Raw genomic sequence first — 25974 nt, 5'->3', positions numbered from 1 at the left:
GGGTTGAAGTCAGGTCTGAAGCCTGTAACGCTACGGAGGCAGGTAGCGGCATTATCTTTAGTTTTCCACCTTATGGATGAAGCTGATGTGGCCAGTCATCCACACATCCACAGATTCCTGAGGGGAGCTACACTACAGAGTCCACCACGGGTCCATAGATATCCCACATGGAGATTACACACTGTTCTTGTAGCTCTTACTAAACCACCTTTTGAACTAATACAGGACATTTCACTGAAATGGTTACGGTTGAAGACTGTTTTCTTAATAGCAATTACATCAGCAAGAGGAGTCTCAGAAATCAGTGCTCTTTCAGTTAAAAAGGACTTATGCATTTTTTAAAAAGGCAAGGTGATTCTACACACAGATCCAACCTTTCAGCTGAAGGTCACATCTAGATTCCACAGATCACAGGAACTTTACCTACCCTCTTTTTGTCCAAATCTGAGACATCCAAGGGAAAAGACCTGGCAAACCTTAGATGTACAATGTCTCAAGGCGTACCTGATAAGAACCGAGTCAATTTGGAAAACTGATGCCATGTTTATAAACATTTCCCCTCCAAGAATAGGGCTAAAGATGTCGGTGTCAGCTGTCAACTACGCAATTAGACTGTATATATCAGAAGCATACCGAGCCATGAAGCTAGATGTGCCAAAAGGTATTACAGCACATTCTGTCAGGTGTGGCAGCCAATGCCGCCCTTGACAGACAAACTTCGATAGAAGAAATTTGCAGAGTGGCAGCTTGGTCCTCGATTTTGACCTTTGCACGCCACTACAAACTGAATACTTATAGTTCAGCAGCAGCAGTGTTTGGCAGAAGAGTTCTACAGCACGTGTTGGCAGAGGAGAGCGATGTCCCACCCAGTCAATGATCTGCTGCTCTAGGAATACCCAAGATGTCCTCCAACTCAGAGGGAGAATGACCATTGGTACTTACCATGAGGGGTCATTCTCCTCTGAGTACAGGAGGACATCTTGCCCACCACTTTCATCGCTATGGCTTGCCTCTATCTTTCATGTTCTGCCTTTTTTCCTAAGCTGCTCATAAAGTTCTTTCTGTTTACTCTTATCACAGTTATTCCTTGTTGGCGTTACTGTTTTGTCTTGTTTTCCTGAGTAAGGTTACTAGTTTTCTACTGCTTCTCAGAGTTACCCGAACTGAGGAGATGGGTGTTCTGGGTCACAAGAAGAGGAAGAAGAAAAAACTTCTAGTCCTGCCTCCCTGACACAATGGTAGGAAACACCTAAGATGTCCTCCTGTACTCAAAGGAGAATGACCCCTCACGGTAAGTACCAATGGTCGTTCTAGAAGATCTATGAAAAGATCAGCTCTGTGATATAAAAACAACTTTTATTTTTCTCTGCACTGCTTAGCTGTTCTCTCCTTATGCTCTGTGTCTAGGACAGAACAAACCCTGGTAACGTGATGGCGAGGGTGAGAATAAGGAAGGCTTGGGGGGGGGGGTTATTACTCGGAAGTAAATTGGCCAACCTCTGGATTAGACTGAGCAGACTAAAATGTGACCTTTCTACAAATCTTTGAAAGGGATGTCTTTATTATACCAGTGGCAGTTTCTGCTGCTGTTGCTTTGTAAACAGCAGGCCAGCAAACTGTACCAGGAAACTTGCACCAGATCAGCTGCCTGAGACTTTTTGTTTCAAACTAGATTTGCAGGAAGAGTTTGGGCAGTATGAAATGGGGCTTGGTTACCAAGCCAGGACAGTGTGTAATGTCTGCTTCCTGTTACTGTGTCTTGAAAACTATTTGTGAGTGTGGGAAGAGAGAAGCTGCAGGAGGAGGAGGAGGCCAGCTGTGGCACCCTTGGTTAGGTACAGGCGCCTTGTTGCTCTTTTTGCTATATGAAAACAAAAGCTAAAGATCCTGTTTCCATTTAGGAGTCACCAGTGAAAGAGTCTGAAAACATGAGGGCAGGAAACCTGCACTCTGCAAAACTGGTTCTGTTAAAGATGTCCAAAAATGGAATTGTGGAAAAATTGCAGAGTAATTGTGGTAGGTGAGGTTAGTTAAAACTGTTAGAAATTTAGGAGAGATCTACGTTAAAAATCGGAATGATTTTGAAAAGGTGGCTTGACTGAAGCACTCTCTTGTTTAGAATTGATACTGGAATCCCTATTATGTTTTGTTTTGTTTTTTGCTATTGTGAGCAAGTTAACAGGAGCAGTATCACTCAGTAGGGGAATTTCTCTCTCACTGTTCCTTTTGATTTTAGAGAAGTCATGCCCTAGAGAATCTGCTAGTCTATCCTTTAAAAAAAAAAAAGGAATGGTATGAAGAAAGCTTGGGGAAGAAGTTGCTTCTTTTTAGCAGTGATACTTAGATTTTGTGAAGGGGGAGCAACAGTCAGAGGGCTTCTAGTGTCCTGGCCCAACTGATGGACCTTCTGATGGCACCTGAGTTTTTTGGCCACTGTATGACACAAGAGTGTTGGACTGGATGGGCCATTGGCCTGATCCAACATGGCTTCTCTTATGTTCTTATGACAGCACTGATAGTGGGTCTAGGACATTTATACTCATTACAGAGAACAGTTTTAATTTGTATGTATGTGTATAGTTTAGAAATCTTGCCCTTAAAATGTGTAGAATACTGGGTTGAAAATCATGCTTTGAGTTTAGGTCAGGTGAGGCCATACTGGGATGTGAGTGGGAGTTTAATCCTTGTGCTACTAAATGTATTTGTGTCTCAAAACCACTCTCACCAAGCTGCTATTAGCCTTGAAAGGGAGACAAACTGGCAGAAGTCAGTAATAAAGTAATAGTTCGTCTCTTTCCTTCCTACCAGCTGCACAGGGAGCTATTCGTTCTGAATGCACAGGCTGTCTGATTGAGGGGTACTGTCTTAATTCCAGTGGCTCTAGCTCGATTAATCTTTGAACTGGGTAAAATGTTTCCAGCTCACATCCATGGTGGGAGTGGGGGAGTAACCAATTGAATCTACTAATCCACTTTGGCTCTATAGACTGCCATACTCTTTTTTTTATTTAACTAGTATGCATAGCAAGGAGGACCTTTGGATTGCAGAATGTGCTCAGTGACTGCCTGGCTGTCAGAGCTTGTGCTAACATATCTTGAGGTGGGGGTAGCCGCCAGGGTCCAGGGCTTCTGGTGAAGACCCATCATGCCACATGCAAGTGTGCTCTTCCCCCACTCACCCTTTTCACCACATGCACTCCCAGCCACACATGCTGTGTAACACCACTGGGGGAAGAGAGAAAGTGTGCAGCATGTGTAGCTAGGAGCACAGGTGGTGGGAGGGGGATGCTGGGGAAGGATGCACAGGGGGGGGCATGGTATAGGAGGGACATCTGTATAGGGGGTGGGAAGTTGGACAAGAGGCATGGTGGTGGGCAGGGATTGGGGGCCCAGGTACTCTCTGCCCCCCAAACTGGCCCTGCTAGCTATCACAATAATTCTCTGCCTTTCCAAGCTTAGGAGATGGGTTGGGAGATAAAATGGGTAGCAACATTGTTGAAGTTAAGCAGCCCTGGGTCCAGTTAGTGTCTGGATAGGAGACCTTCTGAGAATCCTACAGTGCAATCAGAAGGAGAGTTACATCCTTTTAAACCCATGGATTTTAAGGGACTTAGCAGGGTGCAACCGTGTGGGAAATGGTACAGTTGGTTACACTCCCTTGGATCCAGTGATAGAAGTAAGGAAAGACTGCAAGTTAAACACATGCATGAAGATTCTCCTCTGCCCTTGGCCAAAACTTCCAGCACAAAAACATTTCTCTAAAATGTCTTACTGATTGTTTCTCTGTTTCAGGAACTGTATTTCAAGAACCTGTCCAAACAGAAGCAAGTAATGGAGAAGCATAGGAACAACCGGAAACTCCGGGTTTGTGTCGCTACGTGCAATCGGGCGGATTACTCCAAGTTGGCCCCAATCATGTTTGGTATTAAAGCGGAACCTCAGTTCTTCGAGCTTGATGTTGTGGTTCTGGGCTCCCACCTGATTGATGACTATGGGTATGACAATAATTTGTGCCTTCTGTGCGTTTTTTGTTTGATTACTATCAAATTTGGCATGACTAAGGGGAGGACAGCATTTTCAATTCAAGTATCATTATTACTCCAGAAGGATTAATCCAGGATAAGTATCCATCTCTTGACTTCTTTATTCAATTGTGACTACAGATTAGAATTGAGGGATGCAGTCCTGAAAAAAGATAAATGTGAAAAGGATCACTCTCTCCATTTATATGGGATTTTGTGCCATATTATGCACATTTGCACCACACTCTTTATTAAAAGCCTCAGAGTGGTTAACATAAAGCTCCCATAGGCATCTCATTCTGATCCCGTTTTTACACCCATGTACCTTCAAGAACAATACAGCATTCAGTGCCCCCAAATTATTCACTTGGCTGTCATTTGCACAATGTAGTTAGGGTTAATAATATTTTCCACTGCATCAGGTATGTTCCAGGGAGTGTCTCTGAAACTTTGAATGATTAAAGAAGAAATTCTTTGATAGAATATTCTGACACAAATAATTCTGCATGCCACTGTAAACATAAATCCTTGATGGTAACTTTACTAACACTGTGTTAGTTTGGAGTATTAAAAACTTTTACTTTTAAATTGCACTTGTCGTAGCCAGTCGTTAACAAACTCAGTTCAAAGTTTTAGAAGCAGTTGTCATTACTACTGTAGCCACTGCCTGCAAATATTTTAAATTGATACATCAATATGAATTAGGGCAGATAACAAATTTACAAAATTACTGCAGTTCTGTGAATTGCTTTGGGTAACGTTCCCCTCTTGAAAAGTTAGATAAAGATATAAATAAATACATGGGCATAGTGAACTCTGTTAAATAATTGATTGTTACAATCTGATCAGCTAGTAACATTTATAAAATACAGGATTATCATTATGTTGAGTGTAGGGATGGGAGAATTTTTGTGTATCTGTATCACTGTATGTAGTTTTTTTGGTTACAGTTGGCTACTGGTTTTTTATGGAGGTTATAATTCAATACTAGATGTCTTCATATACTAATAACAATTATATATCTTTGAGTTGATGAGTTATTTGTTATCATTGGAGTATGGGTTGGCACTTTTAATACTAAAAGAAAATTGTCTTATTTAAAGACCGCTCTGTTTTACTGACCATTATCCAGTATCTCTTAGTCTGACAAATGTAGTAATTAGTGCCATGGTGCAAAACAGGGTTTCATCTCCATCAGTATTAGTTGTCAGGTTATCTTTTAACTTTGGATTGCTGCTGCATTTACCCACTTGCAAAAATTAACATTGCCTTCACATTAGGCCCATATGGATTGTATCGACTGAACTAATAATAGAGCGCAGTAGAATGTATAAGGCTGTTGAGGAGCACTGTGCCCTTCTAGGAGAGTAGCACCAGCTAGCAGGAAATCACGAAGTAAGGATATAGCATGAGTGCTTTCCCATCCATTGTTACTTTGGCAGAATGGAAGTAATCCAAGTGCAAGAGATTTGGCCAGAGATCCATTGCAAATTGATGCATTTACCTTTCTTGCTGGGACAACAAAAATAAGAAGCCTTTCATGGTTTTTAATTCATTACCCCAACCAAAAAAATTATAGTGCATCACTTCTCTCCTACAGTACGAAGGAAAACATGTTTCCTTTTCTCACATTGTCGTGATTCTTCATTGCCCTTGGTCCTATTTCTGTGTTGCTGATAACATTGGGAGTAAATATGGATAATGACCCTAGAGCTTTATACAAATATCTTTTTCTTTTCATTTTGTATCAACAACATTCATATCCTGCTGCTACAAGTGGAACAGGGTCTATTGATTTCCCTGCTGTTCACAGTTGAATATGTTTTCATTTATGGGCACAATTTTAGTTCAGTTTTTATATTGTAATTTAAATTAAGTGCTAGTGGGCTGAGCTGCTTAGTATTTTGGCTAGTCATGTGGAATTGCAGCAATTGAAAGTAACGGCTAGTCAGCTGCACAGCCGTAGAAGATGGATCATGTGAATCCATACCAAGCTTGGCTCTCTCCATAGCAGAACACATAATGGGACTCACTGTTCTCTTTGATAACTGCTTGTGCATCAGTTTCAAGGACATAAGGAAAATATTGGTATTCTAAAGCATGGTTTAATCCTGGTTGAGAAGGAAAATTTACATGTGCCTATGCATTTTCCCAAGAGGAGAAAAAACAACTTTAGGTTATTATTTTCATCAGGAAACAAGTCCAGAGGTTATATGGCTGGTCTCCCCATTTAAATTGTAGCTGAAACAGCTACATTTTGTTGGAAAAAAGAAAATCAAGGAACTTATAGTGTGTATTGACATCTCAAGAATGCTTGATGTAGTTTTATGAAGAGACACAATCTAGCTTTAAGAATGCTTATGGTAAACTTTTGAAAAATGCAGTTTAAAAAGTTTTTGGGGTCTTGGTAAAAGGCCCTAGAAATTTTTGCAGAAAAAAATGACATGGGGCCAAAATTAGCAATATTTCCTATTATTAGTATTATTCTCAGAAATATGCTTTGATACGTTGGTGTTTGGTCATGTAGCCGAAACACATTCACCTCTTCCTCTTTCCAGTAACACTTACCGGATGATTGAACAAGATGACTTTGACATCCACACCAGACTACACACAATAGTGCGAGGAGAAGATGAGGCATCCATGGTGGAATCTGTAGGTTTGGCCTTAGTCAAGCTCCCGGATGTCCTCAACCGCCTGAAGCCCGACATCATGATCGTCCATGGGGACAGGTTTGACGCTCTGGCGCTGGCAACATCGGCAGCCTTAATGAACATTCGGATTCTTCACATTGAAGGTGGAGAAGTCAGCGGGACCATAGATGACTCCATCAGGCATGCTATAACCAAGTTGGCTCATTACCACGTGTGTTGTACGAGAAGCGCTGAGCAGCACTTGATATCCATGTGTGAGGATCATGACCGCATCCTCCTGGCAGGCTGCCCTTCGTATGATAAGCTGCTGTCTGCCAAAAATAAGGACTACATGAGCATTATCCGCATGTGGATAGGTAAGTGTCTGTACATGTGCAGTTGAAGTCTCTACAGCTTGGTGCATACCCAGCCTAACATAGCTGCCTACCTTTTTATAGCAACTTGCTAGAGTGGTTTGTGATATGCAGCTTGTGGAGAGTCACATTTCCTGAAACATAGGGGCAGGTGCCACATTGGGGAACTGGCTCAAAAGAGCCACAAGTAGCATACCAAAGAGCTGGATGTGTCTCCCAAGCCACTATCACCGTGTTAGATGCTTGACAAAGGGAGGTGGCAGCTTTAGCTTCCTTCCTTGAAAGGTCTGTTGTTGTTTGTTTGTTTTGTGTTTGCACATTCCTGGAAGTCATAGTTGACTTCTTACATGCCTTGGTGGGACTTGGTCGTTCAGATAAGTGGTTTGCTATTGCCTGCCCCTGTGTCCCGGCCCTGGTATTCCTTGGAGGTCTCCGATCCAAGTACTTATGAGGGTTGGCCCTGCTTAGCCTCTGAGATCTGACAAGATAAGGCTTGCCTGGGCTGTCCAAGTCAGGGCAGTCTGTTGTTGTTTATTAAACAAAAACAAACAAAAACCCCACCTTTCTCTCCCGACTTTAGTTGGGGGTGGATGTATACTTCTATTCTTTATTTTCATGTAGTACTCTTTCAGTCTGCACTTCCTCCAAGGAACTCAGGGTGGCATGTATTATTCTGTAATTTATCTTATTCTCACAACCAGCCTGTGAGGTATGTGTGAGAAAATGGTCGCCCAACATCGCTCAGCCAGCTTCTTGGAAAAGAGGGGATTTGAACCAGGGTCTCCCAGATCCTAGTCTTTCCAGCCTCTTTTCCATATCTCCCCCTTACATCTAGTTTGATGCTGGGATTGGAGAAACCAGGGTTTAAATCCCTGCTCCACTGCAAAGCTCACTGAGTGATCTTGGACCACTACTCTCAGCCTGACTTACCTCAATGGGTAGCTGTGAGAGTGAAATGGGAGACTTAGGCTCTAAATTTTCTTAGAAGAAGGAAAGGCTAAACCAGGTGTAGATAAAGATAAATTAATTGATTTCTTTGAGGTTGATGTGCGAAGTGTTTATGTTTAAACTTGTTCCTGTCGCTTGGGAGATAATTGCTTACTAGCTGTCTCTCTCCCCTGCCCCACAATAAATTCAACCAGCTCTTGCCTTTTCTTTTTGTAAAAGATATAGAAAGGACAATCTGTGTGCTTTTCTCCCTTTTTCAATAAATGAGGAAAACCACTTTCTTTAGGAGTAAGTGCTGTCAGGAATCCAAAGATAAATGAATGTACTAAAAATAGTCACTGACTCCTTAAGCAAACAATAAAATCAGAGCTTCCTAGGGTGTGTGTTTTATAATTCACAAAATGGTGAAACTCATTAATGACTTTGGAATGAAAGTTCTCTTATTTTACAGTGGAACAATATTGCCTGTTGTTCCTTCTTCAGCCTGAAAAGTTGTCAAAAAAACTGTATATTTTTAACTCTGTTCACACAGGTGAGGATGTGAAACCAAAGGAGTACATAGTTGCTTTACAGCATCCTGTGACCACAGACATTAAACATTCCATAAAGATGTTTGAACTGACATTAGATGCTCTCATCTCCTTTAACAAGAGGACCTTGGTTTTATTCCCAAATATTGATGCAGGTGAGTGCAGACGGTTTGTACTCAAGGGATCTAAAAATGGAGGTGGTTTTGTTGCAACTTGCTTCCTGCCACAACTTTATTTATGTAGCGCATATTAAGTACTTAGAACTGTACAGCTTTCCCAGTAAGCAGCCACTGATGGAACTCCTAGTTCTCAGCTTCTGTTCATAAAAGAAATTATCAAGATCTATCCCAGCATATTTGCTTCAGTCAGAGGTGGAATTCTAGCAGGAGCTCCCTTGCATATTAGGCCACACACCCCTGATGTAGCCAATCCTCCAAGAGCTTACAAGGCTCGTTTTTGTAAGCTCTTGGAGGATTGGCTACATCAGGGGTGTGCGGCCTACTATGCAAAGGAGTTTCTGCTAGAATTCCACCCCTGGCTTCAGTAATAGAATGTTGTCAGTGGGCACTAATGGCATTTATTAAATTCAGAGTTTCTAGTGCTTCTGGTTGCGATACAGTATAAGCTGTGTTAACCAGCACTTGATTACCCAGAAGGCTCAGTTAACAAGTGCCACTCAGAAGACAAGCTCCTCCCCTTCAGTTGCCAAATCCATGCTTCTTTTGAGCACCCCACTCCCACCTTTGATTAAGCAGCAACTCCCATTTCCCATGAGTGCTTTATTGTAGTACTGTTGAAAATGTGGTTGCTGTGTGATTAAAGCTGTGTCTCACAGAGCCATTGTGTCCATTTTGCTTTAATTGTGGGGATTGTTACTAAAACCCAGAAATGCTTAACTGAGTGCATTGGAGTTTTCTCCTCCCTGCCGTTCATTCTCCTACTTTCCCTAAAGTGGTAAGACCAATCATGTATACACCATTATGGCAGGATTTTGCAAATAGCAGCTTCCCCATGGCTGCGATTAGTTATAATTATACTCACCATGGCAAAATGTCATGCAGAATTATTGTATGTGTTATGATAGTGCATTTCAGTTCCTTACCATTAAGTGGTCTGTTCCGGCTTTTCCTTGCAGGAAGCAAAGAAATGGTTCGGGTAATGAGGAAGAAGGGTGTTGAGCACCACCCAAATTTCCGCGCAGTAAAGCATGTTCCATTTGACCAGTTCATTCAGCTCGTGGCTCACGCAGGTTGTGTGATTGGGAACAGCAGTTGTGGTGTGCGAGAAGTTGGGGCATTTGGAACCCCCGTCATCAATCTGGGAACACGGCAGATAGGGAGAGAAACAGGTACTGTATAAAGCTGTCACTTCTGTGGCCCCCTAAAGATGGCTAAAGCTTTGGTGGATTATTGCCCACTTTGTCAGTTGCATGCAATGTAGCCCTCTGTTAGCAGGCATATATGTATCTGGATGGACTTAGTAAGTGCCGTAGGTTGCCTTCTGGTGTTAGTTGTCACATTTATTTTGAGAGCTTTCATTTTCCTTGGAAAGCCCAGGGCAGCTAACAGTACCACTAGCACATCTAGATGTTTGAATTAGGGACGGGCATGAACCAGCTTGCAAACTAAAGTCCGACATGAATTTTTGCCGGTTCATGATTTGTAAAGCCATGCTCATGAACTGAAGAGCCACCACAAACTTCCATTAATTTTGACATGGTTTGTGGCTCAGAACCATTTAAGGCCCTGTTTCTCCTCTTCACAAAAAGCAGCTGAGCGGCGGGAGCTCCCTACTGCTCAGTTGTTTGGTTTAAACGGCTCAGAGCCATTTAAACCACTGCTTTCTGTGAAAAGCTATGGGGAGCAGAAGTAGCGGTTTAAATGATTCCAAGCCATTTCACCCCCAGTATTCTGTTGGCCGTGACTTTTTGCAGCCAGTAGAAATCTGGGGGTGAAACGTCTGTGAGTTGAATTGCCAGAGGGTGAAATGCCTAAGAAAAACCACTCCCCGCAGAATACTGGGGGTGAAATTACTCCCATCCCTAGTTTAAATATCTAGAAGAGAGTAATGTGAAAGGGGATTAGGAAGGATGGGTGGGTAGAAAGAAGAGTCTTAGAGGGAGAGAACACCCCTTGAGAGTTTTCAGATCCAAAACACCAGGGTCACGGGCACTTCCATCACTCTCCAGTCTTTTGTGCGCTGCTTTTACCTCCAGCTATTCCTGAAGCATACTGAGAAATATGAATGGGCAACAGGAGGGAGGGCAGAAGGAGGGCAGTTGCTTTTCTCTTTGCCCTCACCTCCTTCTCCCTTTCCAAGCCATTTTGTTAACAGACCCCTTCAGTTCCATTCTCTTAACTAAGCACATCCTATGGCAAGGTCTGTGGATTTGGGAATAAAAGGGGCCATAGCTTCTATTTGAGTTCCTGTTTTACTACTGATTGGACTGGAGAGGGGTCCCTCCAGCATACGACCAACTGAAACTGCTCAGCACTGCTGAATGTGGCCAGGGAGTCATATTCAGCTGATCACTGCATCACAGGAAGGGTTTAGAAGATTGAAGCTGGCTTCTGCTGTGCCTCCAAGGACTGTGTACAGTCTTCCGGACTCCCCGCTGTAGCTGACTTTTAATCTCAATATGAACCAACTGTCCATTGCCAACAAGTATTTAAAATAAAAAAGGCCATAATAGTCCTGATGAATGAGGCCAGTGTATTTGCCTGCAATGCAGGTGCCATTTCTTCACTCTGCCCAGCTCAGCATCAGCATTTGTAGTGATGTGCTGGTGCGGCAAGAAGCCCTTCCTGGGCTGAGCAATTCTTTGCTGGTGTGAGCAGAGAATGTCTTTGGCGTTCAGAGGCAAATACTTTTCATTGTGGGGTTTATTCTGCAATATTGTTTCTCAGAGAGCTAGCACACACTTATATCATGGAGTGTGTGGGTGTTTGTGTTTGTTTCTCAAGGAGAAAACGTCCTGCACGTTCGTAATGCTGACACACAAGACAAAATACTGCAAGCCTTGCATCTCCAGTTTGGCAAACAATACCCTTGGTAAGTACCTGTAGCCACAGAATCACTGCGGCATTGGTCCCAGCACCAGAGAAAACATTCTGGCGCATTAACAGACTTTTCCCCTATAGCTTCCCTTTACAATGGATGTGCTGTTGGCTGGACTTTGGCATTGCAAAACCAGTGTAGCACAGTGATTAGAGGAGAGCCAGGATCCTCTGCCCTGTTCATAATCTCTTTGTGTTTGGTGGAACTTACTCTGGTTTACATTTCACCTGTTCCATTGTGTCCGTGATCCACCTTGGCTTCCTTGATGCACACTGAAAGCAAATGGCCAGATTCTGGCAATACAATGTCTGCCATTTGCTTTCCTACAGCCTACTAGTTCATTATCTTAGGGCAGCTCTCTTATGGACACCATAGGGCAGTCTGATGTTAGGTGAGGTTTTGTGAAATCTGCAGAAACTTTGTGGCTTTCTGTGCCAAGCGCATGGTTGATAAAAACCTTGTATTCAGTGAGCTTGCTCCCTGACCAGGGCTCATAGGATTGCAGCCTTTATTTTTGTGTAAGGTATCTAATAGGTAAATAATAATAAGGAAATTCTGTTTTCTGGCAATGTGTTTCTTAAACTAGTTTTCCAAAATAATGCTGTTTTGTGTTTCAGTGAAACCACACACCCTGCTCTTTAATTCTAAGGGCTTCTTAAATAGACAGCTCCTTGATATAAAGGTAAAGGTAATCCCCTGTGCAAGCAGCAGTCATTTCTGACTCTGGTGTGCTGTTGCTTTGGGCTTCTTAAATAGACAGCTCGTTAATAGCATTTCTCTTAATAGCTGCAAAACTACTAATTGCTCAATATTGGAAAACCACCACTATTCCTTCCTTGGATCAAAGGAGAGCAGAGGTTTGGGAATTAATATTATTTGATAAAATAGCAGACTCCATCTCCAGACCTGACTCGGAAACCACAAATTCTAACCTTTTAGATAAATGGTTACCGACTTTGGACTATGACTCCATTTTTTTCAGTGCTTTCTTCCTAGATATCTACATCATGCCCTTATTCTACTTCTATGACATCCCTTTATCTTCAAAAGTTGTACTGTTTAAGAATTATATATGATATGCATGTGTTTTAAGGAATTCTCTTAATACCACAACGTGTGTTTTTATTTTCATTTTGGTGCTTATTGTACATTGTTTTGTTTAGTTACAATACAGTTTGAAAACTTAAAAAAAAATAGACAGCTCCTTCATCACAATCCTACACAAACAAATGAAAATAACCCAGGACACAATTCTGCCAATTTATTTTCCCTGTGTGCATATAAACCTCTAAGTCTTTCCTGTTTTGTAGTCACTCATTTACATAGAGCCAGTTTGGTGTAGTGGTTAAGTGTGCGGACTCTTATCTGGGAGAACCGGGTTTGATTCCCCACTCCTCCACTTGCACCTGCTGGAATGGCCTTGGGTCAGCCATACCTCTGGCAGAAGTTGTCCTTGAAAGGGCAGCTGCTGTGAGAGCCCTCTCCAGCCCCACCTACCTCACAGGGTGTCTGTTGTGGGGGAGGAAGGTAAAGGAGATTGTGAGCTGCTCTGAGACTCTTCGGAGTGGAGGGCGGGATATAAATCCAATATATGACATGTTTCCTGGTAAGCTTTGTGATGGCCAGTAGGGAAAATAGAAGCTGAAGTACCTTAGGCTGTATGCTAAGTTTTTTTTCACATGTTACAGTTACTGCCCTCTAATGTTATAGTTCAAAGATATATGGAGATGGAAATGCTGTTCCAAGGATCCTAAAGTTCCTCAAGTCTATTGACCTTGGTGAACCCCTTCAGAAGAAATTCTGTTTCCCTCCTGTCAAGGAAAACATCTCCCAAGACATTGACCATATCCTGGAAACCCAGAGTGCCTTGGCAGTGGATCTGGGTGGAACAAACCTCCGGGTAGCAATAGTCAGCATGAAGGTAAATATGAACTGTAACACAGGGATTAGGACTGTTTTGCAGAGTGTAGTGCAGACTTTTTATTTTTTTTTTAAACTGCTGAGAAAGTTTAAGTTACATTTTTCACTCCATGCTACTTTCAATTAAGACCTTATGGGTTGCCTTAAAGCTTTGAGTATGGTTTAAAAACTGGATTCAATCCAGCCAACTTTTTCACTTGAACTCACCCAGCTCCCCTCCTTACTACCAGGGCTTTTTTTGTAGCAGGAACTCCTTTGCATATTAAGCCACACACCCCTGATGTAGCCAATCCTCCAAGAGCTTACAGTAAGCTCTGTACTAAGAGCCCTGTAAGCTCTTGGAAGATTGGCTACAGGAGTGTGTTGCCTGATATGCAAACGAGTTCCTGCTACAAAAAAAGCCCTGCTTACTATAGTCCCCATCCTACATGGCTTTTGTCCACACAAGTGCTGTCATCCCCATAGATTTTTTTTGGTGATCAGTGGGGACCCCTACTCCTTTTTTACCACCAAGAAATGTGGACTAGATCCCATCTGATAAACTACTATAGAGCTTTAAAGATCACATCATTTTACAGACTTGTTAGCTATAGCAACTAGCATGTCAATCACCTGACAGATTTTAGCTTAGTCTTTACACTAAGTGCTCTTCTTTTAGGTAGAGACTGGATGTGTTTTGTTTTATTTTAAAAAGCATACCTCAGCAAACCTTGAAGAGTTTTGTGTTGTCAATGAAATGCAAAAGCTTTGGCAGAGCCAGGACATTTCTCAGGTCTCTTAAAGTTTAAAGCAAACCCCACTTCTTTTCATTATGCCTCAAGTGCTAATCACATTTTCCCCATTTGAATGGTAGAGTGCTGCAATTTGCAAGCACCACTTGTAGATTAAATTATGATCTGCAATTCTTACTAGTGGAATATCACTCCGCTATGCAATCAATTATGTCACAGTCGTCTGAGCACAGACTAAAAATTTGTTCTTTGGCCTGTAGTTTATGATCCAGAATGACTAGCAAGTTGTCAAAATCTGAAAGCCTGCTATATATATAAGACTATCAGTGCAATCCTAAACAAAATTACATCAGTCTAAGTCCACTTACTTCAGTGGACTTTGAACAGTGTAACTCCTTTTAGGATTGCACAGTAAATGGCACTTAAGGCAAGGTTATGTGGATTGCTTTCTAACAGAAGATACGTTAAGGCAAAATGTCTCAAATGTGATTGTTGGTGCACTTTATTCTCCGCATGCTTTTAATAAGGGTTTTTCCCTTAAACTTATGGTATAAAGTACACCAGTTAACACATTGTGGACACATATGCATGCTTGTGTTTTTATTCCTCCCATAAGACTACTCTGTATGCAAAGAGTTTTGAACGTCTAAATCAGCAACTTGAAGTTGCACTTAACCTAAATATAGTACACAGGAAATAGTCTACAGTAGTGAAGATACAAACAAGTACTTTGGTATTGATCTTTGATACTGCTGCAGCAGTTTTTTAAAAAGTCTATTCTAGAGGTCACAATAAATCTAGATTAAGTATACTCATGGTGTTTACTAGTATACATCACTTAATGTTACCACTGTTCAGTTGTAGCATGGATTCACCGACATACTTAGCATAAAAGATAAGTACATTATCTAGTGTTGAGCCTCAAGGGATACTTACTTAGGCATCCATTTGCTCAGGGAAGAGGAGTGTACATAGCATACAGATGCATTAAAAAAATGGAAGGGAAGGGGAATGCCAGAAGTGCCAGCTAAGTTTTAGATTATTTATTTATTTGATTAATTACATTTATGGATCACCCAATCCTTGCTGCTGCAGGGTTCTGGGCGATGCACATCATTTCATTAAAAAATCAAGATAATAAAAAAATTTTAAAGTCAGATGGCAAAATTTCTTTTGGTTTTCTATTGCAGACTGCAGCCACCTTATAAGGGGTGGGGTGGGACGGGGAGGAACAGAACAGCCTGAAGAGATTTTAATATAAATATTTTACATTTAAAACTGACCAATGAGCCACACACATACATAGTGCTGTTGTCGTTGTTGTCAAGTTGCAGCCAATTTAGGATGACCTGGTAAGGTTTTCAAGACAAAAGACATTCAGAGGTGGCTTGCCATTGTCTGCCTCAACGTTATGACCCTAGTAATCTTTGGAGGTATCCCATCCAAATAGTGACCAGGGCCAACCCTGTCATCAAAGAAAAAAAACAGCTCAAAAAGGATACATGAATTCATATTTTAAAAAAAATATTATTATATTTATGTCCTGCCCTCGCCTATCAGGCTCAGGGCAGCTAACAACAGTTAAAATACATAATGTTAAAACACAATACAATAAAATAATTAAAATTCATTGTACACATACAATACATTTGCAATTTGATCCAGGTGAGAATGATTTAACTAAAAATCTAGCCGCACTCACCCTGCCTGCTGAATAACTAACTACTTATCACAAAACAAAGTGAAGATCTCTCACATGTAGACACATCTTAACTTAGAAGCCAATTGGCGGCAACATGCAAAGTAACAGTAAAATAGTAAAACAGTGTGATGTGCCTTCAGCAGAATTATGAACTATTTTTTATGATAATATTTTCCCTTCCCTTTGTACACTATATTGATCTTCTGCCATTTTTCTCCCATCCACACAGTCCGGGGACCATATGTTGTTTAGAGATAGGGAAGCTGCTCAAAGGCCTAGGTAGACATGGTCTCTCTCTGTCCCACTTGCGCAAATGCATTTACACCCCTCACATAGCATTCATAATCATGTGTATTCTGATACTCTTTGATACAGCCTGCAGGGGAAACCACTTTTAATATAGGGGAGGAGGGCTACTGGAAAAGTTGGAAAGAGGCCTAATGGTTTTTTCCTCTCACTTAGGGTGAAATAGTTAAGAAATACAGCCAGCTGAACCCCAAAACCTATGAGGACAGGATAGAATTGATCCTTAAGATGTGTGTAGAGGCTGCCTCAGAAGCAGTGAACCTGAATTGCAGAATTCTGGGTGTGGGTGAGCACAATATTTTTTTCCTTACAAAATGAAATCACTAAATGAATTGTATGCTGTATACATTTTACATAACAGTGCTGGAACTGCTTTTGCCATTCATTAAACCAACAAGTTTTTGAAATATCTAAAGTGATGCATGCTTGTGTTGGCATATGTTCATGCTGATGCACAGTTCTGCAAGTCCATGCCAGATCTTTTTTCATGGCAATTTTGCTAATGGTGCAGAAGCATTTCAAGTGTGGGATATGATTGGATTCCCTCTTGAGGATAAATCAGAAATGCCATTGCAATACAAAGGGCTGTGGAGAAGTGGGTGATGCCCGCCTCTTCTAAGTCCCTTGCAAGTCTCTTCCCTTTCTCTTTTTAAAATACTTGTGCTGGTGTCTTTTTAATGTGTAATATGGAGATGCATGCCTTAACTGAGTATCACAATTTCAACCAGTCTTTTTGGATCTTTGTAGCACAGTGGAAAGGCTTTAAATGCACAGCTGCAAAGCTGGCTCTGTCTGCCCTTGGGCATGAACCATTGATGAGAGAGAAACCTCAGCTCAGCAGAATCTGAGTACAGGTTGATTTCTATCTTTTGGTCTGATCTACAGGTGTAGCTGACTCTGAGCTAAGCCTCTTGAACTTGAGCACAAGAAGTCAGTCATTGGAGCTGAAAACCATTCACAGTGCTAGGCAGGAAAAAAAGGATTGGTGCTAGGCAGGAAGTGGGAGGTACCTCCTAGGGTCCTTCATCAAATCCAAATCAAATGGACCCCCCTCCTCTTGAAGGAGGTCCAAATTTAAAATGCTTGCTTCTTTGTGGGTGGAGAGGAGATCACCTACGGTCTGAACCATCGGATGGTAACAAGAAGGGAGAAGAGAACCATTCTGAGCCCTGGTCTTCACTTGCAGCATTGGTAGAACACTGAGGCAGTAGAATGAGCTGTGATACTGCAAACTTCAAGAGGAGGGGGGTCCATATAGGGCTGTCAACTTCAAGCTATGAAATTCCTGGAAATCTGGGGGCAGTACCTGGGGAGAGGAAGGGACCTCACTGGTGTATAATGCCATGCAGTTTGCCCTTCAAAGCAGACATTTTCTCCAGGGGAACTGATCTTCGTAGTCTTGAAAACAGTTATAATCCCAGGAGAACTCCAGCCACCAGATTGGCAATCTTACGTCCATGCTTTTTATTCTTTCTCTGCAAATAATAAAAAGAACATCAAAGAAAGAAATTGACAGGCTGTCCTAGTGTGCTGTTCTCAAGGAATTCTCAGTGTACAGGAAGGAATTTTGCAATGCTGAAGCACTACCAGCCATTATTTCACATATGTAGATCAGGCCATAGTTTGTTGCTGCTGAGTGCTGATGAGCATATTAGGGAGTTTTTGTTGTTGTTTTGTTGAAAAGATGCAATTCCTTGCATGACTTTCTTTTTTTTAAAGACTGTTTTTGCAAAATGACCAGTTCTTGATGAGTTTTTACTGTTTTTTCTTCCTTGATGTGTGCATGGGGGCTCAGGCATTTCTACAGGTGGGCGAGTCAACCCCCGAGAAGGCATTGTTCTTCATTCCACAAAACTTATTCAGGAGTGGAGCTCTGTTGATCTGCGGACTCCAATATCGGACGCCTTACACTTGCCAGTTTGGGTAGACAACGACGGCAACTGCGCTGCTCTGGCAGAGAGAAAATTTGGACACGGAAAAGGAGTGGAAAACTTTGTAACCCTCATCACAGGGACAGGTATCTACAAGCTCGCCATCCAGCTGTGTTAGATCGTTGCAGTCTTAAGTGCCTCTTAAACTCCTGACTTAAAGCAATAGGGTTTTGTTTAAGTGTTGTATGTCATTAATTGTAGTTTGAATCTGACCCCTACCTAGAGTTGCCAGGCCCAAGCAGCAACATCACTGTGCGACATCCCCGATGCTGTGACATCAGCCCTCATATTGGGGAAATCATGCAGCGACTGGTTTGAGGGCAACACTCTATTGTTTGAAACTGGTTTTAACATAGAGTTTTGCTCAGAAACTAGAGCGTTGCTGTGTGATGTCCCTGACATGACGATGTCACTTCCAAGTGACATTATCACATGGGGACATCCTGGAGTGTCCCCCAACACACACACCCTTTTCGGCAACCCTGCCTCTTCCACTTTCTGACCTATAATGACTGATGGATCTTCATTCCCATTTGTATCTGAAATACGATTTGAATCTCAGAATCTTATGCCCTGGACATTTTTGTTGGTCTTTAAGGCACTGCTGGACTTGAATTTTGTTCTTCCTAATTACCTTTGCTGATTATTGGCTTAGAAATAAGTGGAGTACAAAAAGTCTGGCATGGTAGCTTAAGAATACTGATCCAAATCAAAGTGTTAGCATGGGATCGGCTGAGTTCTGGAGGGTTGCTGACCCTTGAGTCTTCCTGAAGGCCAACAGCTTCTTAGCAGTCATTTTAAACAGTGTTTTCCGCGTACCTGTGCAAACCCTTTTACCTAGGCATGTAAATCTTAACATGCACATGCATCAAATGAACATCTGTCACAGATGTGCTGTGCCGGCATGTATGCTGGGTGGCCAGTGGTTGGCCGTGATTCCCTGCTGTGTGTACATAGCATGAATTTGTCACCAAGTAATGTGCAAAGCAGTTCTTGGTGGTGGAAAGCACTGTCAAGTTGAGGCTGACTTATGGCAACCCTGTAAAGTTTTCAAGGCAAGAGCCGAGCAGAAGTGATTTGCCATCGCTGCCTCTGCATAGCAACCCTGGACTTCCTTTGTGGTCTTCCATCCAAATACTAACTCAGACTGACTCTGCCTAGTTTATGAGATTTGCTAAGATTGGGCTAGCCTGGGCCATCCCTAGTTTTTACTTGGCTTCACGTAATCCGACTTTTGCTATTACCTGTAGAACATCACAGTCATCTGCGTGTTAGAATATGCTGTGCCTTTCAAAAGAGCACCTTTCTGAGAACCCAAAGCCATGAACCTGTAGTTGGAAATTTACCCCTTCCCCTATGTATGAATAAACAGAAATGTCTCCAAACAGGTACAGCAAAATGTTGCAAAGGGCAGCAGTCCTATAAACATCATTTCCTTGCGCTGCCCAGGGGAAGAATTGTACATTGCTTTCGTCTTTTGTGCATGGAGGCGCCAAAGGAAATCTAATTTGGTCTTCAGTTGGCTCTCAGCAGTAAAGTACTTTGTTTTTATTATTTATTCCATCTCCTTAGTTCTCCAAGGGCAGCTTACAAACTGTGATGTCACACAATGGCTTGCTTTATATGTATTGATTTTGTTATGGATCTGTTTTTAATGTTTTATGAACAACTTTTGATATTTTAACATGAAAGCGGTATAAAGCCTAGTAAAAATTCCTCTCTGGGGATGCTATTCTATTACTGGGGCACGTCCCAGAGAAAACCTCATTCCTGATTGCTACTTATCTAACCTCTGATGAAGCACCTGAGGCAGGGTCTCTGATAAATATTTAGATACTTTCTTATTGATGTTGGTATGGCCCAAGCTCTGTTGCTGGATGAGTTCTTTGGCTTATCTGTAGCTTTCCTGTCCTTACAGGTATTGGGGGCGGAATCATTCACCAAAACGAATTGATCCACGGAAGTTCTTTTTGTGCTGCTGAACTCGGGCACATCATGGTAACCTTGGATGGTCCAGAGTGCCTTTGCGGGAGTTACGGCTGTATAGAAGCATATGCTTCCGGAATAGCCTTGCAGAGAGAAGCTAAGAAACTGCACGATGGTAGGACCAGAATTGTTTTTCACATTTATTTCCAGGATGTGCTATGAATATGGAACCAGCAAGGGGGAGGGGAGGGGACTGCATCACTCCAGCTTAAGTAATTGTAGAACTGGAATACCCCTTAATATCATGCTCTTAAGGAAAAAATCATGGCAAGACTTTCCAAAGCACTCTTTTCTGATATGTCTGTGCTGCTGGTGGCTAAGCCGGCACAGAGCATTTCAGAGAGTAGGTCTAGATGTGTCGTGTACTCAGTGAAGATATGCACCAGGCAGGCACTCTGATGAAGACTGTGCAACTCTGGGAAGGTGGGCGGGGGACTCTTTCTTCAGTCCAGAAGAACTGCATGCTCATCCCTGGTCCATGAGACATCACATGGACACTGTAGGTGGAACATATAGGCTGGCTCTTAGGAGTAACTGGGTAGGGGCCCACAGCCTGAGTAGACTCACTGAATAGGGTCACTCCTATATTTTAGCCTGGGATTTGGAGCCTTTCTCTGTGTATTTCGTTTACGGGTTAAAAAAGGCTTCCAGTTTGACATTTTTGTTGCTTCCCTGATTCTTTGAAGTGTCTTAGAATGCAAAATTAGAGTTGCCCTTAATGTGGGTTGCTGCCTGCGCAGTATAATTTAGATGTGTATCATTCATTTTGTTTACTTCTTACTGTTTTTACAACCAAAGTCATACACAGCAGACCCTCTTCCCACACAAGAACCTCTTTCATGTTCTCTCTCTTTTCTTAATTCCCAAGTACCTGTTCAGGCTCACACAAAAGTCGGATCATTGCCAGATATAAGATATCCTGTTAGGCCTTGTTGATATTCTGCCTAAATCACAACACATTATAGCAAAATGGGTGTTGTCAGTTGTCAATCAATCCTTTTATTAGCTGATTTGACCAAAGGCCTTAAGCCAGAATTTCAATAATTAGCATAAATATTTAGCAAATATACAATACTAGTCGTCATAGGATTATAAAGTACCAAAATCAGAAACGGCCTTCCAAAATAAAATATTTAAAACATATAACAATATAAAAATGGTAAAAAACTAGAAAATCTCTAATAACATAAAATCAAAGTAATCACTGTAATTGCAATTGGAATACAAGTAAAACCCTTCAGTAATTATCCTTTAACTAGTGCAGGGGAGAAGGAAATGAGGACTGAAAGAAAATCTGTAGAACAGGGAGGAATTATAAGACCAATTCATAGACTGTGGTCAGAGGCTGCTGGCAGAAATTGGGTAGGTCCACCAAAAAGATACACGGATCTGGTATGTAACATGCACCCTTGGCTGTTCGGCTGTTTTCCTGTGCTATTTCTGCATAAGTGACTTCACATGCATAAGTAAATCAATGGGATAACCCACCAAAAGTGAAATTAGAGCTCGAGGGGAGAGGTCCTAACCCTATCCTATGGCTCTACTGAGCAAGGTTTAAGAAATTTCTGTGTTTTCATTTATACCCCACTTTACTTATTGGCTCAAGTTTGCAGCCTTTCTGCAGTCTAAGGAACCCTCCTCCTACTCAGATGGATCTTCTGTTGGAGAAGAACCACTTAGAAAGTCTCCTTAGGCTTTAGAAAGACTGCTTTGAAGATGGTTGGATCCACCCAACTGTCTCTATACATTGCTGCAACGTAGTTAATAATCTGGTTCCGGTGTTTGCATCAGACTCTATATGTGCGAGTTAGAAGCCTAAACTTCCTTCATTTTGTAAGGTTGGCTGAAAGTAAGAAAGCATCAGTCTGTTCATGGTATTTTTTTTCCTGCTTTAACTGTTCGTTCATCACTACCTTGTTTCTTCCTCCCGCCCCCCTGCTTTGCCCCAAACAGAGGATTCATTATTAGTGGAAGGGATGTCTGTAAAGAAGGAAGAGACAGTAACTGCCGCCCATCTCATTCAGGCAGCTAAACTGGGAAATACAAAAGCTGAGCACGTCGTTAGGACAGGTAAGGAAACTCAGATAAGTCAGAACTCTTTCTTAGACTCCCATCTAATGATTTATTTATTTCTGTTATTTTACTCCGCTCCTCCCAAAAACAGCTTGGAGCTGTGTTGCATCTCTCATTTGGAGGGCATCATCTACATTCAGAGCATTGTACAAAGAAATATTAGCACCAAAAACCCCCCCACAAAAACAGTGCAAGGAGAGAACACTGTGTTCCAGGGAACTTAAATTTTAAGTTTTGCTGTTACAGAGGCTAGATGGGGAAGCAAGAGATGAAGCTAGATGGGATGTGTGAAAAAGCTAGGATGAAAAAGTGGAAGGCAGTAAGAAAAGAGGGAGATCCGACATGAGATGGATTGGTTCAATAAAGGAAACCACAACCTTCAGTTTGCCAGATCTGAGCCAGGCTGTTAGTGATAGGATGTTCGGGAGGTCATCATCATACAGGCTGTTTTACATCAGAAGCCACTTGATGGCACATAACACACACAAGAGAATACATTTAGAAATTCTTAATTTATGTTCCAAGGGGAAGAAGGTCCATATGCGTAAGTAGGATGTATGTGGAAGCATGCTGGCCCCTGGAAAGTTGGCTCTGTCTGAAGCAACATTCATTTTACGGACAATATAGGGGAGGCCATTGTTGCTTGGGGCATGTCCTGATGATTGTTTCCTGTGCTCTTTGCTGGATCCTCTTAACATCAGCCTTACCCATGATTTAACAAATCATATGTCCTTTTAGGTACTAGATTGGTATATACAAGGCCCTTGATTGGAAATATAACAGTGGGCAAGCAGCAGTATTTGTTAAGCCTCAAGCAGCCATGTACCATAGGTGAAGGCTTTCACTAGCTAATATGGCTTGAAAGAGGATTCCTTCCTGATCCCAGATGATGTACATGAAGAGCTTTCCTCCAGCTAGTTCACTCTAAGGCTTTAGCAGAAGATGGAAAAGACTGTGGGTGGAATAGATGTGGGTTCCTTCCTGTAAGTCGCCAGCGCTGTGATGAGAGACTTTACAGTTGTACTTGGAAACTGGGGTGGAAAAGTTTTTTCTGTTTTCCTCCTTTGTTCTAGAGAAAGTGTTGGAGAACTTTCTTAGATAGAAACCTTCCATCTCACTCTTCTTGTCTGAGCATGCCCCTGCCACGGTTTTAAGGATTTAACAATTAGAATGTCTCTGTTTACTAAACAAGTAAAACCAACAAGTAGCAAAATGTGCTCTGTAAACATGGGGTCTGCCCAGTGAATCAGAACTCTTTTTACCCCGCTGTTAGGGCTACTCTGTGCTGCATTCTGGAACAAGTAATGCCTTCCTTTTGGCTGTTTGTAAGTGGTGTGAGACTCATGGTGTGGTATGTTCATCCTGTTGTTTTCTCTGGTAAATAAGCTCAGTTGATTTCTGCAGCTGTAACGGACTCAAGCAGTTAACCTGGAAGCTGGGAACAGCTTGCACCGATTGGCTGGGCCGCAGCCATGATTATGAGAATGTATCGAATTGCAAAGAGGCTTGCAGGGAAGAAAAACGCCTCAGAGGGGAGTTGAGCTTTAGTACTGAAACAGTTCAGTTCAGTCTGACCACTGGAAGAGTGCAGTCTTGGTACTGAAGCTGATCAGGCTGAGAACAGCCTGTGGGCTGAGTTCCTTGGGAGACTGAACGGAGTTTTTCCATCATGGAGAGAGTTATTGGGAAGAAGGGGGCAGAACCAGGCACCTTCTATGAGGAGAAACTCTCCGAGATCTGTCAGCACATCAGGGCAGACATCTGGTCCAATCTAGAACACTCAAACACACACAACAAAAGACTAGATTCTTGTGGCTAGGAAAAATCCTAAAAAGAACAGACTGGGATTCTAGCCGGGTGGGACACACAGGATTGAGGGGCTGGTTATAGCACTCATAAGGTGTGAGTCCTGTATGCTAGTGGGTGAGTCTGTGAGGGAGTATTTATCTAGCACAAGTGAAAAGTCCTCGGTGTGTATGGCAAAGAGTGTGTGACCATTTATTATTTTTAGGATTGAAGATGATGATCCCATCTCTACCTAGTGTTCCTAGTGCCAAGTGAGCACTGCCTGCCTGTTCAAGGTTCTTAGAGATTTTATTAAGCCTGCCTGTTTATATTTTTAAACTATCTCAGCCTGCCAAATCTCTGGTGATCAGAGATTGTCTTTTCAGTTAACCATCTGCCTACCAACTGATTTGTTTATAATCAAACTAATTAATGTTGTTTCATTCCCTCCCTTGCCTTTTTGTGAACCAATAAATATCTTTTGGTTTTAAATTTAAAAACATTTGGTGCCTAGTTTATTATTCTGACAGTTTTCTTTGGTGTGCCTGAGGTACTGGGTAGAGGTGACAAAAATATATATATAGTGGTCACCCTCTCAAGCTGACCCTGACTGGTTCCTCACAGCACCATTTTGGTCACCTGCAAAATGGATCTGACCAAAGATGACAGTGAGACAAAATAAATGCCTTTTTGCATACACAATAGCCATGCTACTTTTGTTTTTTCTGACTCCCCTGGAAAACTGTTGTCTCTTTTATAGCCTTTATTGTCCTTAACCTCTTCCTTGTTTTGCGCACAGCGGGAACTGCTCTGGGCCTTGGAGTTGTGAACATCCTGCACACCATCAACCCCTCGCTTGTGATCCTTTCTGGCGTCTTAGCGAGTCACTACATCAACGTTGTCAAAGACGTGATCCATCAGCGGGCCTTGTTCTCTGTGCAGACGGTGGACGTGGTTGTCTCGGACCTGGTGGATCCTGCCTTGCTGGGGGCTGCCAGCATGGTCCTGGATTATACCACACGCAGGATATATTAGGCAAGGCGAGAGAAAGAGATTTAGTGGCGCTTTGGCGGCGCTTTGGGAGGAGCAGTTTCCTACGAAACACAAACTTTGTCTTTTTCGTATCAAAAGTAGATGGATTTTTAGACAAGCCAGCAGGCACTTCAGTACCTCTTTTATTTGCTTTTTTAAATGACCTATTCCGTTCTTTTGCTCATCTCTGCACTCTGAGAGCTCAGGGGTGGTTCCTTGATGCGTTAAAGGTAATTCAGTATGAAGACCTTCTCATAGACTTGTATGGATGAAGTGTACCACACCAAGCAATTCCTGGTGGATGTTGGGATCCTACACCCTCGAAAGTAAAGATGAGCCTCATGAACTTACTTTCTGGTAGGTACGGGTTTTCCAGTCATCACAACAGGAGGAAATGAAGACCTGCTCTAAACGAGTGAAGAAACCTCTTGAAAATATGTTGCAACAATTCCTGCCTCTGTGAATTTCAAAACAGGCAGCTGCAAATCAAGCAGAGGCTAGTGGTAGACTATCTTATGACAGAAACTTTCCAGTTATTTATTGCTGAAGTAATATAAGAACTTTAGTTTGGAAGAAGATCCGTCTAGCAACAACGGATGCACTTATGAAGGTAGCTTCCAAGAGCTTATTAGAACACACTGGGATGAAGAGGAAGATAGACTTGAATGGTCAGTTCTGCCTCAGTCATCTGTATTTTTTTTTAATTATCCATCTCTTCTGATTTGGAGGTAAGGACACATCCGAGTTTAGTTTTTTCCCAACAAGTCCTCATGGGTTTGTTTTTGCTTATGTAGACAGTTCCATGGTTCATTGATGTTACAGGCTGCTGTCATGCTCACTGATCCAGGCTGCCAGAATCTGACTGAAAAGAGAAGTCTTGGCTTATGAGTGTATGTGAAAATGCCAGATTTGTTGTCTGGATATGCTAACAGAACAGAAGGCTGA

General features: G+C 42.1%; 1 protein-coding gene across 2 annotated transcripts in view; it reads left to right on the top strand.

Annotated features, from left to right (window-relative positions):
• The window catches only part of GNE (glucosamine (UDP-N-acetyl)-2-epimerase/N-acetylmannosamine kinase), a 64384-nt gene extending 38910 nt beyond the window's left edge, over positions 1–25474 (top strand). For both annotated transcript variants that reach the window (XM_060237038.1, XM_060237039.1), the window contains exons 2-12: positions 3792–3994; positions 6580–7031; positions 8509–8661; positions 9642–9854; positions 11470–11557; positions 13274–13484; positions 16379–16508; positions 18018–18239; positions 20072–20254; positions 22093–22209; positions 24797–25474. In XM_060237038.1, coding sequence (XP_060093021.1) covers positions 3792–3994; positions 6580–7031; positions 8509–8661; positions 9642–9854; positions 11470–11557; positions 13274–13484; positions 16379–16508; positions 18018–18239; positions 20072–20254; positions 22093–22209; positions 24797–25032 — 2208 coding nt within the window. In that variant the 3' untranslated portion in view covers positions 25033–25474. The remainder of the gene's footprint in view (positions 1–3791; positions 3995–6579; positions 7032–8508; positions 8662–9641; positions 9855–11469; positions 11558–13273; positions 13485–16378; positions 16509–18017; positions 18240–20071; positions 20255–22092; positions 22210–24796) is intronic.
• Positions 25475–25974: the final 500 nt, after the last annotated feature.

This window comes from Heteronotia binoei, chromosome 4 (genome assembly GCF_032191835.1).
Source record: "Heteronotia binoei isolate CCM8104 ecotype False Entrance Well chromosome 4, APGP_CSIRO_Hbin_v1, whole genome shotgun sequence".
NCBI lineage: Eukaryota > Metazoa > Chordata > Lepidosauria > Squamata > Gekkonidae > Heteronotia > Heteronotia binoei.
This window is presented reverse-complemented; position numbering and strand designations above follow the sequence as displayed.